This window comes from Astatotilapia calliptera, chromosome 13 (assembly GCF_964374335.1).
Source record: "Astatotilapia calliptera chromosome 13, fAstCal68.1, whole genome shotgun sequence".
Lineage (NCBI taxonomy): Eukaryota > Metazoa > Chordata > Actinopteri > Cichliformes > Cichlidae > Astatotilapia > Astatotilapia calliptera.
This window is the reverse complement of record NC_137434.1, coordinates 14,327,381-14,341,344: the sequence shown is the minus strand read 5'-3', so window position 1 is coordinate 14,341,344 and position 13,964 is coordinate 14,327,381. Positions and strand designations below refer to the sequence as shown.

The 13,964-nt window shown below is 38.9% G+C and overlaps 1 protein-coding gene across 1 annotated transcript; it reads right to left on the bottom strand.

Annotated features, from left to right (window-relative positions):
* Window positions 1-620: 620 nt before the first annotated feature.
* bmp5 (bone morphogenetic protein 5) lies at window positions 621-13,941 on the bottom strand. Its single transcript, XM_026189156.2, has 7 exons — window positions 13,003-13,941; window positions 10,474-10,666; window positions 6,437-6,585; window positions 5,883-6,080; window positions 2,044-2,120; window positions 1,808-1,918; window positions 621-1,675 (listed from the first exon to the last, which is right to left on the bottom strand). Exons 1-7 carry the CDS (start codon window positions 13,493-13,495, stop codon window positions 1,526-1,528), a joined length of 1,371 nt encoding a protein of 456 aa, XP_026044941.1. The 5' UTR covers window positions 13,496-13,941; the 3' UTR covers window positions 621-1,525.
* Between the last annotated feature and the right edge of the window lie 23 nt (window positions 13,942-13,964).

Below are 13,964 nucleotides of genomic sequence, written 5' to 3'. Positions count from 1 at the left end.
CATAGTACTTTTTTGGAAAAAGCACATTCCCTCGCACTTTTCGGGAAGTCCTGCTTATCCATGGATGAGTGCACCAACACTCACTCGGTTTTGTTTATGGTTTCCACTTTGTTTCCAAGGTTGAATCTTAGCTCGAAGCAGATGGGCAGTGACAAAATGTGAATTTACAGCATGCCGGTAAGTATATATGTATCAAGCATGTCACATAAATAATATGGTTGATGGGAACTTTCCACCATAATCTGGAAAATGTTGCTTTTCTCTGCTGTCATTCTCATGATAATCACTCTTTTGGGCTGGTATCGGAGGTCACAGCATTGCCTCGCTGGTAGCACTGTACTACTTAGCATTACCGCTCCCTAAGAGCATGTCATCAGGCTCTGTGGGTTTATATCATACTTGTCAAACATTGATAAATCTGAGACGGTAGTTTGGCAGCAGTGAGTAAAAGATCCACAGAATTCCAAACAGAAATACCTAAAAAACTAAAAAAACAAATAAGAAACAATAAATAATGCATTTATTTCACCAGGGATTTTTTCTTTCTTCTTACAGATTTATAGTTGTGCGTGATAAATGAAGAAAGAAAAGCTGCGAAGTCAATAAAAGCCGAGCAAAGATAAGAGCTTTCAAGTGGTACATTTATTAAATACACAGCACTCTACGTTAAGATACACTACTTTCCAAACATGAGATCGAATATGTGCGGCGCAAAGATGTAACTATGACAAAGTCCACAGAGAAATGAGAAACAGTGTTTATGTAAGAGATAAACATTGTTAAAAAAATAAGCGAACACTCAACATTATACGTGTTTCATTCCAGACTGACATATTCCCTTTCTGAGAACACCAGAGAAAAAAAACTGGCTTGGAAAAGGTGAAACAGTATCAACGCTGAAAGACGGTGACAGCTTGAAAACAGCTTTGGGCAGTTTGGTTTATATTAGAGAACGCTCAGTGTGTTATTTTAATCCTGTGATCCGATTTAATTTGAAATATTTCCAAGAGCCTGTTGAAGTTGAGACGTTAGTGTTAATAGCATAATATGGAGATCCCCCTTGTTAATAAAATGTGCTTGTGTTACAGTATCGCGGGACATTATTCTGTATGCGTCTGTCATGAACGATTACCGTTCTGAACTGGGAATGAACTCATTAAGAAATTAACATTGAAATACAGTGTTTATAGCGTTTGTAGAACACTATGTATAGGAAAAAAAAGGAGAAAAGAAAACAACAGAAGAGGAAGCGATCATAGTGACTCCAGTGAACAGTTTTCTCATAAAAGATATACAGTCCTAACCAATACAAAGTATATGCCAACGGACACAGAAGTTAAATGATAACTGTTGTAAAGTAAAATCAGTATTTTGTCCTAATCATTTAAATATCAAAATATTCAGTGCTATTTTTTTTAAAAAGGAAAATAAATTAATAAAACTCTATATACATAATACTGAACATGACATCACACCTCCAGCAATTCCCATGCCAGACTGCATAAATTAAAATTGGCCTCGCCCGTTAATGGCACCCACAAGACCTAACTACCATATTTCTATATTTCTTCAGGATAACATTTGAGCTGTCATCAAAGTAAAGTACTGATATTGCATTGAGCTTGGTTGGGGCGCAGCATGGTTTTGGCACATTGTCAGGAAACATTAAGTGGACCTATAAATGAGAGCATAAAGTAGAGTTTAAAGAGGTGCAACAGCAGAGAGTTACAAATGGTAAGAACGTTATTAGCTTATAGCCAGACTTTACTGCAACACGCATGCGGGATACACTCTAAAGAATGCTTACCAGAGTTTGCACAATAGCATGATTTGTTGCATTCATGTGTGCGTTGAGTGGAAACGAGCACTCGCCATCACAGTAAAAAGCAGCATAGCCCTCCGGTGCAATGATCCAATCCTTTAGAAAAAGAAGACATTTAGTATACCTGATTGATTATCTCATAATTTGACTAAATGAGTCATTTTTGTGTGATTACCTAACAATTTTTTCATTGTAAGAGATGTCGAATATTTGTGTTTTACCTGCCAACCCAAGTCCCGAAAGCTGACATAAAGCTCATGCTTCTTACAGGCTTGCTTCTGTTCACTGGTGTTATAATCTAAAAAATAATAGTACTTTTTTTATGACAAGAAATTATTTTTTTAACTTACTACAACATGCTATTATGAATGTATTGCTTTTGGAGTTAACGGATGTTTCAGAGAATTATTAATACACCCAACATTTAAAGTTGAAGTAAAATTCCTTTCATTTATAATGGTAATTGGTGGATAATAAGCATTAATCAATGTGCTGGATTATTTATCGAAATGACAAATATCATGTGTAGCCACTTATAAACAAATTTGTTTCCAAAGTAAGAAATCAAGAAAATACTTTGAGAAGAAGAACAAAGAACAGCAGAACTATGATTGAGACTGTGTCAGCTCCCAAAAAGACAAATAACAAACTAAAAACCAGCAACAAACAACTTAAACATAAACAATTACAAAGAAAGAACAATACAGTATCCACATCTGAACCAAAGAGTAAAACAGTGAAATGTGGATTATTAAATATTAGGTCTCTCTCCTCCAAGTCTCTGTTAGTACATGACTTAATAATTGATCAACAAATTGATTTACTCTGCCTTACAGAAACCTGGTTGCAGCAGGATGATTCTGTTAGTTTAAATGAATCAACACCCCCGAGTCATTCTAACTACCAGAAACCTCGAAGCACAGGCCGAGGGGGCGGTGTGGCAGCAATTTTTCACACCAGCCTATTAATTAATGAAAGACCAAGACAGACTTTTAATTCATTTGAAAGCCTGATGCTTAACATTGTCCACCCCAGCTGTGAAACTCAGAAACCAGTCTTACTTGTTATCATCTATCGTCCACCTGGGCCTTAAACAGAGTTTCTGTCTGATTTCTCAGACTTTATATCTAATTTAGTTCTGAGCTCAGATAAAATAATTATTGTGGGTGATTTTAACATCCATGTAGATGCTAAAAATGACAGCCTCAACATGGCATTTAATCTGTTATTAGACTGAATTGGTTTCTCTCAAAATGTAAAAGAACCCACCCACCACTTTAATCACACTCTAGATCTTGTTTTAACATATGGCATAGAAACTGAACATTTAACAGTATTTTCTGAAAACCCTCCTGTCTGATCATTTCCTGATAACATTTACATTTACAATAATTGATTACACAGTGGTGGAGAGTAGACTTTATCAAAGTAGATGTCTTTCTGAAAGCGCTGTAACTAAGTTTAAGAATATAATCCACCCACTGTTATCATCTTCAATGCCCTGTACCAACATAGAGCAGAGCAGCTATCTGAACGCTACCCCAACAGAGGTCGATTATCTTGTTAATAATTTCACCTCCTCACTACGTATGACTCTGGATACTGTAGCTCGCTCCAGTGAAAACTAAGGTCTCTAATCAGAAGTACCTGACTCTGTGGTATAATTCTGAAACACGTACCCTAAAGCAGATGACTCGTAATCTGGAGAGGAAATGGCGTGTCACAAATTTAGAGGATCATCATTTAGCCTGGATAAATAGTTTGTTGCTTTATAAGAAAGCCCTCCGCAAAGCCAGAACATCTTACTATTCATCACTGATTGAAGAAAATAAAAACAACCCCAGGTTTCTCTTCAGCACTGTAGCCAGGCTGACAAAAAGTCAGAGCTCTTTTGAGCCAACAATCCCTTTAACGTTAACTAGTAATGACTTCATGAACTTCTTCACAAGTAAAATTTTTAGAGAAAAAATTACCAATAATCATCCCACAGATGTAATATTATCTACAGCTACTCTTAGTACCATTGATGTTAAGTTAGACTCTTTTTCTCTAATTGATCTTTCTAAGTTAACTTCAATAATTACTTCCTCCAAACCATCAACGTGTCTTTTAGACCCCATTCCTACAAAACTGCTCAAAGAAGTCCTGCCATTAATTAATTCTTCGATCTTAAATATGATCAACCTATCTCTAATAATCGGCTATGTACCACAGGCCTTCAAGCTGGCTGTAGTTAAACCTTTACTCAAAAAGCCATCTCTAGACCCAGCAGTCTTAGCTAATTATAGGCTAATCTCCAACCTTCCTTTCATATCAAAAATCCTTGAAAGAGTAGTTGTCAAACAACTAACAGATCATCTGCAGAGGAATGGTTTATTTGAAGAGTTTCAGTCAGGTTTCAGAGCTCATCACAGCACAGAAACAGCTTTAGTGAAGGTTACAAATGATCTTCTTATGGCCTCTGACAGTGGACTCATCTCTGTGCTTGTCCTGCTAGACCTCAGTGCAGCGTTCGATACTGTCGACCATAATATCCTATTAGAGCGATTAGAACATGCTGTAGGTATTACAGGTACTGTGCTGCAGTGGTTTGTATCATATCTATCTAATAGACTCCAGTTTGTTCATGTAAATGGAGAGTCCTCTTCACACACTGAGGTTAATTATGGAGTTCCACAGGGTTCAGTGCTCGGACCAATTCTGTTTACACTATACATGCTTCCCCTAGGCAGCATCATTAGAAGACATAGCATAAATTTTCACTGCTATGGAGATGACACCCAGCTCTATCTGTCCATGAAGCCAGATAACATACTAATTGGTGTACCAATTAGTTAAACTGCAGGAATGTCTTAAAGACATAAAGACCTGGATGGTCGCTAACTTTCTGCTTCTTAATTCAGATAAAACTGAGGTTATTGTACTCGGCCCTGAAAATCTTAGAAATATGGTATCTAAGCAGATTCTTACTCTGGATGGCATTACCTTGGCCTCCAGTAACGCTGTGAGGAACCTTGGAGTCATTTTTGACCAGGACATGTCCTTCAATGCACATATTAAACAAATATGTAAGACTGCTTGCTTCCATTTGCGCAACATCTCTAAAATTAGAAATATCCTGTCTCAGAGTGACGCTGAAAAACTAGTTCATGCATTTATTACTTCCAGGCTGGACTACTGTAATTCATTATTATCAGGATGTCCAAAAAACTCACTGAAAAGCCTTCAGCTAATCCAAAATGCTGCAGCAAGAGTACTGACAGGGACTAGAAAGAGAGAGCATATTTCTCCTGTTTTGGCTTCCCTTCATTGGCTTCCTGTTAAATCCAGAATTGAATTCAAAATCCTGCTCCTCACATACAAGGTCTTAAATAATCAGGCCCCATCTTATCTTAATGACCTTGTAGTACCATATCACCCTATTAGAGCACTTCGCTCTCGCTCTGCAGGCCTACTTGTTGTTCCTAGAGTATTTAAAAGTAGAATGGGAGGGAGAGCCTTCAGTTTTCAGGCCCCTCTTCTGTGGAACCAGCTTCCAGTTTGGATTCAGGAGACAGACACTATCTCTACTTTTAAGATTAGGCTTAAAACTTTCCTTTTTGCTAAAGCATATAGTTAGGGCTGGACCAGGTGACCCTGAATCCTCCCTTAGTTATGCTGCAATAGACAAAGGCTGCCGGGGGATTCCCATGATGCATTGAGTTTTTCCTTTCCAGTCACCTTTCTCACTCACTATGTATTAACAGACCCCTCTGCATTGAATCATATCTGTTATTAACCTCTGTCTCTCTTCCACAGCATGTCTTTTATCCTGTCTTCCTTCTCTCACCCCAACCGGTCGCAGCAGATGGCCGCCCCTCCCTGAGCCTGGTTCTGCCGGAGGTTTCTTCCTGTTAAAAGGGAGTTTTTCCTTCCCACTGTCGCCAAAGTGCTTGCTCATAGGGGGTCATATTATTGTTGGGCTTTTCTCTGTATCTATGAAGCGCCTTGAGGCGAATTTTGTTGTGATTTGGCGCTATATAAATAAAATTGAATTGAATTGAATTTTAAGCCCACTTACCTCCAGTTTTTGGTGCCTTTGAGGATTGTTGTTGATTATTCAATTTATTGCGATTGTGGTTCTTTTTTTTCCCACCAGCAGCTCTGACTGAGCGAAGCAACACCCCGCTGGCCTTGAAGAAAGCAACCAGGAACGGCTGTTTGGACTGGGGCCCGTTCCTCCCGATGATTCCAGCAGATTTCATGTTTATACTTCGTCCTTTAAAAAAATAAAAAGGTAAATAAAACTTTTAAAACAACATTTAATCTCAATGGGTAGTTTTAGAAATTTATGACTGCTTTCAGAGTAAGTACAAATACAAAAACCAGGTCAGCTCATCTTTTTTGATTTATGGCAATTAATTGGTGGGAATTGGTGATAAATAATCATAATCCAAACACTGCCAGACATTTGACCTGATGTCACATAAAACATTTTCGTAAAATCAAATGCAGACATTGTGGATTGTCTTGAAAGGTGAAGTTGACCTTTTAAAAGTCTAGGAGTTTAAAATAAATCTAAAGCGATTACAAGAGAAAAAAAAGTAATGGAAAGAAAAACTGAACTCCACTTGCCATCTACAGTTTCCACACAGAGTTGCAGGCCCAGGTTCTGCTGTGGATTCATCACCCAGTGGTTACTGGTAGCTGTTATGTCAAACACTAGCCAGCCTCCATCAGATGCCTGGACCTTTTTGGAGTCAAGTAAGAACGTCTCTGCATCTCTAAAAAGTCAATGAAAACAATGTCATGAACATCTGCACTAAATAAGCTACAGTTAAAATGAGCAAAAACAGCTGGTGCATATATCACTGGCTACTTTGTTAGGCACATCCATTCAGCTGCTTGTTAACACAACTGTCTAATCAGACATTCACGTGGCAGCAACTGAGAGAATTCAATCATGGTAAAGACAACCTGCTGAAATTCAAACCGATTCAGAATGGGGAAGAAAAGCGACTGAGATCAGAGAAGAATGGCCATAAATGCAAACGCAACTCAAATAACCATTTCTTAAAACCAAGCTAACCAAAAGAACTTGTCTGCGTGCACAAAAATTGGACAACAGAAAATTCCATCCCACCTAGTATCTGCAGCCTACCTGAATATTGTTGCTGACCATCCCTTTATGACCTCAATGTATCCAGCTTTCTGTCTATACTCCCTTTCCCCTTACCCTCCAACTGGTCATGACACTTTCTTCAGTTTCTTCCTATGAAAAAGGAGTTTTTTTATTCCCACTCTCACAAAGTGCTTGCTTATAGGAGATTGTCTGATTTTGCTGTAGGATATTTACCCTGGCATAAAGCACCCTGAGGTGACTGTCGATGTGATTTGGCACTAAACCTGAATTAAATTGAATTGAACCTAATTGAATTGAATCTTCTGATAGCTGCTTTCAACAGGATAAAGGACCATGTCACAGAGCTCAGACTGTTTAAAACTCGTTTCTTGAACATGACAATGAGTTCACTGTACTCAAATTGCCTTCAGAGACACCAGATCTTAATCCAACAGGGCACCTCTGGGATGCGATGGAATGAAAGATTGGCATCATAGATGTTCAGCTGACAAATCTGCATCACCCGTGTAATCATATCAATATGGACCAAAATGTCTGAGAAAATAAAGTGGCTGGTGAGTGCACATGTACTTGGCATTATTTTCTAGAACATGTAGACTGAATCTTATCATGACTGAGTACTTTATTCCAAACTCTGTGGCAACTCTTCCCTCCCTCCTTTGGAAATCAAACATTTTCATTCTTTTTCCCCCCATATGTGTACTTGCAAAGATATATAATGACTTTAATTTGTGTGATTTCTTTTGGGTTATTTTTTTTCTTTCTCTTGTTTGTCTGATTTGTTATGTTTTTATGCTTTTCCTGATAATGAATAAAAACTTTGGTCTGGAAGAGTGTTAAACTCGTTACTGTGTGCTGGACCTGAAAAGAAAGCGGTGCTTTTGTTGGAAAAACCTTTCACTAGTAATAAATAGCAGAGTCGTAGGGCACAGGGTTTGCCAGTACTTCAGAACTTTCAGGAGCTATGAATCATGCATATCAGCTGTTTTTCTTTTGCTGTTTTTTAACATAAGCTTGACATAAGGCCTCAATCAACTCAAAGTTGAAAAAAAAAAAGCCCTACTTCCTAATTTGCATTGGATTCCTTTCAAGTTGCAGATCAGATAAAGCAGAGCCTGTTACGTTTTTGTGGTTGCCTGATGCTGGTCAGAGACAACCAAGATTTTCCGTCAGTCCTTCAGGAACCATTTATGTCTTTATTGCAGGTGTAATAAAAATCAAGCATAATCTTTATGCATGACATACTTCTAAACTTCCTTTTTGACTTTTGTAGCTTTTAGCTTATTTCCTGTGATAATTTAGCCTGAGTAGGTATAGGTTTGTAGCTGTATCCAAGAGTGCAAATGTTTATCCTACATTTTAATCTGGGGTCACTAGAGAATGTGACTGAACACCAAAGCTGAGTGGTAACTGTTCAGACTGCTCTGTGTTTAACAAACTATGTTCACAAGTCAATATTTTCCATTAGGAATTCATGTTCAGCAGTAAAGTTCAGTACCAGAGCAGGTGTGACTCTGAGATAGGTGTGCAGTTGTCTGAAACTACAAGTACTCTGACTTTAAGTATACATTTGACAACCTGTATGGATACGAAGTAGAGCATTTTCACATAGTTGCTTTTGTTTCTGTGTTTCATTAACTCAGTGAAGACACTAGCAAGTAAACATAAACCCTGCAAGTTTAAAATAGCAAAATAAGTTGTGCTGTTATAAATTTTAAAAAACAGCTTAAAGTTCAAAGAACTTATTAGTCCTCAAATACATACATAAAGTGTATTCTGGTTACAGACTCCACAGACTTCCCCAATACCAGCATCTTATATACAGTGTTATTCTCATGCACTATTTAACATATTATCTCTATCACTGGCCATTGCTTTTACTGAACTTTTATTATTTTAAGTAAATGGCAGAACATGTGGACAGGAAACATTTTTTTTAGTGGGATTTGATTTTCTAAGCTTTATATTGTCAGTCTCTTAAACCCCTAAAATACCCTAACAAAATGGTTTTAAATTTGCTACAGAGACCACAACCTGTTCAATCTGTGCTAAACTGATTTTGTTGAATGGGCCAAATGAGAACCACTGGCAATCATGAGTATTTATATAATCAGCATTTTGTAGAAACTTAGTAGAGGTTTGTGGCACAACTTCACCCGCTTCCAACGTACAAGGTGAAGAGGATATGGTTTAAAAGGGGGTCAGACCTCCAGCAACTTGTGTAGTATATAAAACAACATTAAGGGCACAGGCTGAAACTCGTCTGTGTCTATAAGCAGCATTCTGCCTAACGTGCTGGAGGCAAACACAAAAGAATCTGTATGGCTTTACAAATGAACCCTACTCATACTGTAACTGCATTTAAGCTTTTATGATGACAGAAAAATCCAGAAAACTGTTCTCTAAGATTTCAGTCACTGTGAAAGACTCGTACCTGTTTGTGAGCACTAATTCAAATACACTATTCTCCATGAAAGCATGTGTGAAAACATGAACTGAGCATTCTTCCCCTTTAAGATGGTAGAGTCCATTGACTTGGACCTTTTCAAAGCCCCGGAGGGCCATATCTTCCCTTCAATCACCCACACACATTTTTGGCAAGCAAATGTGGGCCCACTTTTAAGTGCACCCTTGTGTATTCAGCTATGTCTTGCTTTAAACTTCCGGAATATTGTTAAGACAGGCAGGTGGCGGGCATAACAGTGACCACGGGAGCACCCTAGGGAGCCTCCAACCCCCTCCCGATACGGGCCCTCGTGGTTTCATCTGGGACACAGCCAGCTTGGCAGGCAACACAAGACGAGTGATAACTGACGGACCTTCCAAGCTTCATAAGTGGCCAACTTGCTAATGGAGTTCTCTTTATCCGTGAACTATATTTGTAAGGCAGACATGGTGCGAATGAAGGAGAGCAGAGTTTGAGATGGGAGGATGTGCTTTGCAAGTGGAAAGTTTCAACCCCCGACAGACAATGGCCATTATGAAATAAGATACAAATCGAGATGCAAATAGTTTTAAATAGTTCTCACTTTTTGCAGTAGCGGCTACTTCATTCTGCTTTTTCACTACAAGGAAGAAGCTTCCAGCCTGTTTTACATTTCACTAAACCTTTAAATAACTGAGAACAAACTTAACATAGGTCCTTTGTCTTTGTTCTTTTTTTTTAAAAGACTGACTCACTTTATGACTCATTTTCCCCCTTGTTTATCTACAATAATTTTATGCCCATAAAATGAAGCAGTAAGTCCTTTAAACTGTAATCCAAGAAGTGCTGGGACATTTTTAGTTAAATGCAAGTAGCAGCATTAGTAAAAAGAACACTTTCATGAGTTTACTAAAGCAGCAAACACCAACTGGTTGAGGTAAAGCATTTTAGTTACACATTGCTGGACACTTTAAGCTATCGTTATGTAATAAAAATATCAGAAATTATTTAGAGATTACCCAGTTAAACAGTTCAGGACTACAGAGGTACAATCACATTTAATATGAACATTTAATACATAGTTGTGGTTGGTCTGGCACTTACTTGTTTTGATACTCTTTGATGACTTGATATATGGTCACCTTCAGGGTAATATTGTCGTAGCGGGCATGACTACGGTCCTTATAGATCCTAAACTCAGCTGCAGTCACTGCCTCCCCGTCCGGTATTTGAGTCAGATCAAAACGGAACTCCTTGTAGTGTCTTCGTTGGTGAGAAAAATCTTTATCTTTCTCCACTGGAAAAGAAAATACTTTATGACAAAGTTGATTTCTACCGGGAAGAAAAGTTGATGAAAAAAAATATATATATATATATAAATGTATGAGTTCACCTCCTGAACTGCTTCTTAAGCTGTTTAAAGGAGAAAATATGCCAGCATCAATGCGCAGGAAAAAAGTGTAATTTATCACATCTTCTTTCACATTCAAGGTCCAATCCAAACATTTTGACTACCAACAAAAGCACTTTCCAGTTCATTAAATCAGTCAACTCAATACAGGTAGCAGTTCCCAGACAGGCCCTCTACTGTGTGCCTAACTGCATTCTCTGGCCATGATGAATGGGCTGTCAGTTAAGAAAAACAGGCTGATTTCAATTAAAGACACTTTCGTCTGCTCCTCAAGTAAGAAAAAGAGCAGACAGGATTCTTCAGCATCACATGAGTGTCTACTCTGACCTCTTTTCTGACCTCATTCTGACCTCTGCTAGGCTTCATAAAAAGTAGCTAACCCTTAAGCTTGAAAGTAAAATATTTCTAATATAACAGATAATATAAGATTACTTTTTAAGGCTCGTCTTTTTTTTTTTTAATCGGTGGATTTGTTTTATACCTATGTGGAGACAAGTGGAGGATATGCACAGCTTCTATTTTTTTTTTCCTAAGGGGAAGCATCTGATTTTATATATATATATATATATGTCCTCAATTTCAGCATCAAAGAGCTCCAGTGTACCTACATTAGGGACATGCTGACAAAGTGACCTCGGCCATCTCTCACCTCCACCTGGTAGCAGAGTAAAGGCATGTGGCTGAGGTCAGCGGATGTTCTGGCATCCACGGTGATATCATGCAGTGCATTTCCCTGATATTTTATCGAGAGGGAACGCCTGCCGTTACTTAGCACAAACAGGTCAGAGGTCAGCTCTGACTTTTACCCACTGAGCGCGTTCCATTATATTAGCCACGGGTGGTAATCTGAAACAGAAGTGTCACTGAGAACACAGAGCATTTACCTTTGAAATAGCAAAATATTAAATAAAAATGTAAGATATCAGTTTTATTCAGCTGGTTCTAACTGGGCTGTAATGAAATTATCAAATGACTGATGTTTTATTAATAAAAGCCCCCCTTTTTATGCTGTCTTGTGTGTTTGGATGTTTGAATAGCTGGCTTCTTATTGATACTAGCGTAAGCATATTAAACCGCATAAAATGCCACATAGACATTTTAAAACAGTTGAGGTCAGTAGCTATATGTGAGTGTACTGTAATAAAGACAGAGCCCCATTGAACACTCCACTGACAGTCTCCAGAATGAGAGCAGAGCCTTCAAGCCTGACAGTGTACATGCCCTGGTGTAGCGGTAAGTGGAAACAGATGGGCTGAGACCAAGGTGAGGGAATAATGTTACAAGCAAGTCTCCACAAATTCGCTTTGTATTTTGGAAAATACAATCCTTAAAGAATAAAATAGTGAAACTTTGTAGATGATATGTTACAGGGATTTGTTTTTAAATATTCAGTTCTGCAGGACTGTGTAATATTTTGATTAATATTGCGAATATTTTTAATGTCATGATGGAATAATAAATGGTACAAATAGCACAAATATTATGAAAGGGGCTTGTGGTTTCTCTTAGTGACAGAACCTCAGATATGAGTATCAGTCAGTATCACCCTCTTTTAACAACAGGAAATAATTTAGGCCAATTTTCTCAAGGTCAGACAGTCATCTGATAAGTCGCTGTGAACTGCTGGGTTAAGGGTCGCAGCTACCGAACAAACACAATCATTATACATAAAAGCGACTTCAGAAAAAAATAGAAAGCAGCACAAATTGATGGGTCAAAACGTTCAGCTCGATTGTGTTAAATACAAAATATTTAACAGGAGTCTGTAGCAACCCCTCGGTACTCTGAAAATGACTGATGTCTGACGACGAACTTTATTTTTTTACATTTAGATGCACAAATGTCTTTTCAAAAATTATAAATCTTGAATTTGCTCCTCGGCAAGTTTCGTATGAGAGCTTGCACAGGTTTCTCTAAAAAAATATTGTACGTGTGTCCGGTTATTTTCCAGAAATAAGTGGAAATATTTTTCATCCCAAAAAGCAGGCTCGTTCAGCTTATGTTGGTGTTTTAAGATTTGCCTTAATGTCATCTATAATAAGAGAAATAAAAAGTTTAAAATCCCTCACTTATCTCTGTCGAGGAAATAGAAATCTAGTGAAAGATGAATAAGTCAATTTCTTTCAGTATCCGTGATAACCAAGAATCACCTGCACATAATCCCGATGTATATATTGATTTATAGCACGTGTGGATATTGATCCCGTTTTAATGACACTTACCCAAATTGACAAAACTCATAACCATGTCGGCGTCATTGAGAAAGTTGGTGTCTTGCGCTGTGGTGAGTGCGGGGCTGTGGCCTACGAGAGGGGCCGCTCGGTAAGGCTGTGCCACACGGGAGTAGCCGGCATGCTGGGGGTTGTAGTAACTTTTCCTAGAGTGCCCTTGAGCCTTGGCACTAAAGCTCTTCCCTGCGCTCTCCTGCACGCCCTCCTCCTCATCCACGGCCATGGCGTTGTACAGGTCTAGCATGAACAGCGGCGCGGAGGACGCCTGCTTCCCGGGAGAGAAGGGCCTGGGACGGTGAGGCAAACCCAGGATGGAGAGGATCTCTCTCTGTATCTCCCTGCGCTCGTGATTGCGCAACCTCCTGTAAATAAAACTGGAGTGCACATGATTGTCACTTAAAACGCAATGCACGCACGACAGGAAACTCAAACAGCTCCACGCAAGTCCAAGTACGGCACGGTTCAAAGGTGTAAGCGCTGTCATCTTGACAAATCAGCTCACTTTGAGATGTGAAGATGAACTACATCGCACTCAGTGAAGGGAGAGAAAAAAGCGTAACAATTTATGCTATAGTTGTGCCAACACGGAATCATAGACTTTCCATATTAGCCAGAGGCACCACAACTTTCACGGTGGTAACTGAGGAGGCTTTTAGCAGTCTGCCCTTCTACAAATGAGGTATCAGCTTGCAGAAAAATCGCCGCTCCTCTCCTGTGTGCGAGCTTCCTCCAGCAGCAGTATTTACGCCTCCAGGGTCCATCCGAAGTCTCATCCACACCAAGTATTTATGGAGCTGTGTGACCCCGTCCCTCACCTTACTCCTTTGTGATGAAAAAACGTGTAGGTACGCCCATAACGTCGGGGGATAACCTGGAGTTTCCAAGTGGATGAAATGTGTTGAACTGTGTCAAAATTAAGCAGAGAGAAGCACTCGACTCATGCCCCGGCGCGC

Excerpts from the sequence above, each read along its gene's own strand:
- bmp5 (XM_026189156.2), bottom strand. The coding sequence starts at position 13,495 with ATGACAGCGCTTACACCTTTGAACCGTGCCGTACTTGGACTTGCGTGG. Across the intron at positions 10,667-13,002 it reads TATGAGTTTTGTCAATTTGG|TGGAGAAAGATAAAGATTTT; the intron begins GTAAGTGTCATT and ends TTTCTTTTCCAG. Across the intron at positions 1,676-1,807 it reads ATGCTATTGTGCAAACTCTG|GTCCACTTAATGTTTCCTGA; the intron begins GTAAGCATTCTT and ends TCTCATTTATAG.